Source organism: Lactuca saligna, chromosome 9, assembly GCF_052625555.1.
Source record: "Lactuca saligna cultivar CGN05327 chromosome 9, ASM5262555v1, whole genome shotgun sequence".
In the NCBI taxonomy this organism is placed as follows: domain Eukaryota; kingdom Viridiplantae; phylum Streptophyta; class Magnoliopsida; order Asterales; family Asteraceae; genus Lactuca; species Lactuca saligna.
The window spans coordinates 91,114,279-91,116,074 of NC_136425.1; the positions used below are offsets into that span (position 1 = coordinate 91,114,279).

General features: G+C 33.5%; 1 protein-coding gene across 1 annotated transcript; it reads right to left on the minus strand.

The window, feature by feature from the left end:
* Positions 1-466: 466 nt before the first annotated feature.
* Positions 467-1,504, minus strand: LOC145016576 (uncharacterized). Its single transcript, XM_078974847.1, has one exon. The coding sequence runs from the start codon at positions 1,502-1,504 to the stop codon at positions 467-469; it is 1,038 nt and encodes a 345-aa protein (XP_078830973.1).
* Positions 1,505-1,796: the final 292 nt, after the last annotated feature.

Consider the following 1,796-nt stretch of genomic DNA (forward strand, 5'->3'; position numbering starts at 1 on the left):
TATTTCTTATTTTCAATGGTCACAGTCTTTGTGTCATATCCTTTGAAATATATGTCATTGAAACTTAATAAGTTTCTATTAGACTTTGGAGAAAATAAGGCATTTTCTATACAAAAGTTTGTACCATTTGGTAATATAAAATGGGCTTTCCCGGTTCCCTCTATCAAGTCTGCAGGACCTGATATTGTATGTATAATTGTTTTTGTTGGTACTAATTTTGAAAAATATTTCTTTGATTTCAGAATAGTATGTGTACTACCACTATCTGCTATACAAAGATCTCCAATCTTTTCTTGGTGTTGTGCTCCAGTTGGACTCATATTAAACTTCACATATGAAAGGAATAATAAGTGAATAAACATAATCATAATTATTATTAAAAGAAAGTTCATTTATTGAAGGAAAGGCATTACATGTAAAATAAACGAAGGAAAAACAGTTTTACTAGAACAATAATAGATTTTTTTTAGTTAATGTCTTCCATGTCATTGCAGAAATCGACAACATTTAGCGGAGTGAATTCAACATTATCAATGAAGTTTGCTTCTTTTCCTTTTCCTTTAATGGACTCTTGATAAAGTTGACAAAGATGTGCAGGTGTGCGACAGGTCCTTGACCAATGGCCTGTGCTACCACATCTATAACATGAACCATCAGATTTTTGTGATGTCCCAGTGTCATGCCTTGCCACTTTGGCCTTATCTTGTGTGTGGACATTGTTTCTTTGTGAATGTTGGTAATTATTCCTTTTCTGGCCACGACCACGATTATTACCTTGTCCACGACCAGAATTATGGTTCTGATTATGGCTTTGGTTTCGATTAAAATAGCCACGGCCTCGTCCTCGACCACGACCACGCCCTCGTCCACGTGTATTGTTTCGATGACTATCAATATTTGTAGCATTTGCTTCAGGAAGTGCTACTGATCCCGTTGGACGAGATTCATGGTTTTTCATCAAGAGTTCATTGTTTTGCTCTGCAACGAGCAGACATGCATTCAGTTCAGAATATCTTGTGAACTTTTGCATCCGATATTGTTGCATCAAGGTAATGTTTGTTGCATGAAATGTGGAGTAAGTTTTCTCCAACATATCTTCATCAGTAACTTCTTGTCCACAATATTTGAGTTGTGAACATATTCTGAACAAAGCTGAGTTGTATTCATTTACTTTCTTGAAGTCTTGAAACCTCAGTGTTCTCCATTCATCTCTAGCATTTGGAAGTATAACTTCCTTTTGATGATCAAATCTTTCTTTCAAAAGATTCCAGAGAATACTTGGATCAGTAACATCAAGATATTCAAATCTTAACATTTCATCAATATGCTTACGAAGAAAAACTTGTGCTTTTGCTTTGTCTTGTGCCAAGCAATTATTAAATTCATTTATAGCATTTGAGATTCCTATGGACTCAAGATGCATTTTTACATCTATCATCCATGGCACATAGTTTTTCCCGCTAACTTCAAGTGCTGCAAACTCGAGCTTTACAATGTTGGACATAATGTAACTATAAATTTTAAACAAAATAAAAATTAAAATCCATTTATTTCAATAAATATTACACAAAAAAGAAGCGGTAAAGCTAACATTGCATACAAGCCTAAAAGTAGATGAAATTCCATATTATCTTCGATGTTAAAGATTGGGATAAAAAGTAATATGACTATTATAGTCATGATTATCACAAACGGGTGAATCATCATGAACCTTGATTTCTTGAAATTGATTTGTTTGATAGAAGAGAGAAATATTTATTGTGGGTAAAATAACCAGGGTAAATATGTTTATTTAT

Bases quoted from the DNA above. Each gene is read 5' to 3' on its own strand.
- LOC145016576 (XM_078974847.1), bottom strand. From the start codon at position 1,504: ATGTCCAACATTGTAAAGCTCGAGTTTGCAGCACTTGAAGTTAGCGGG.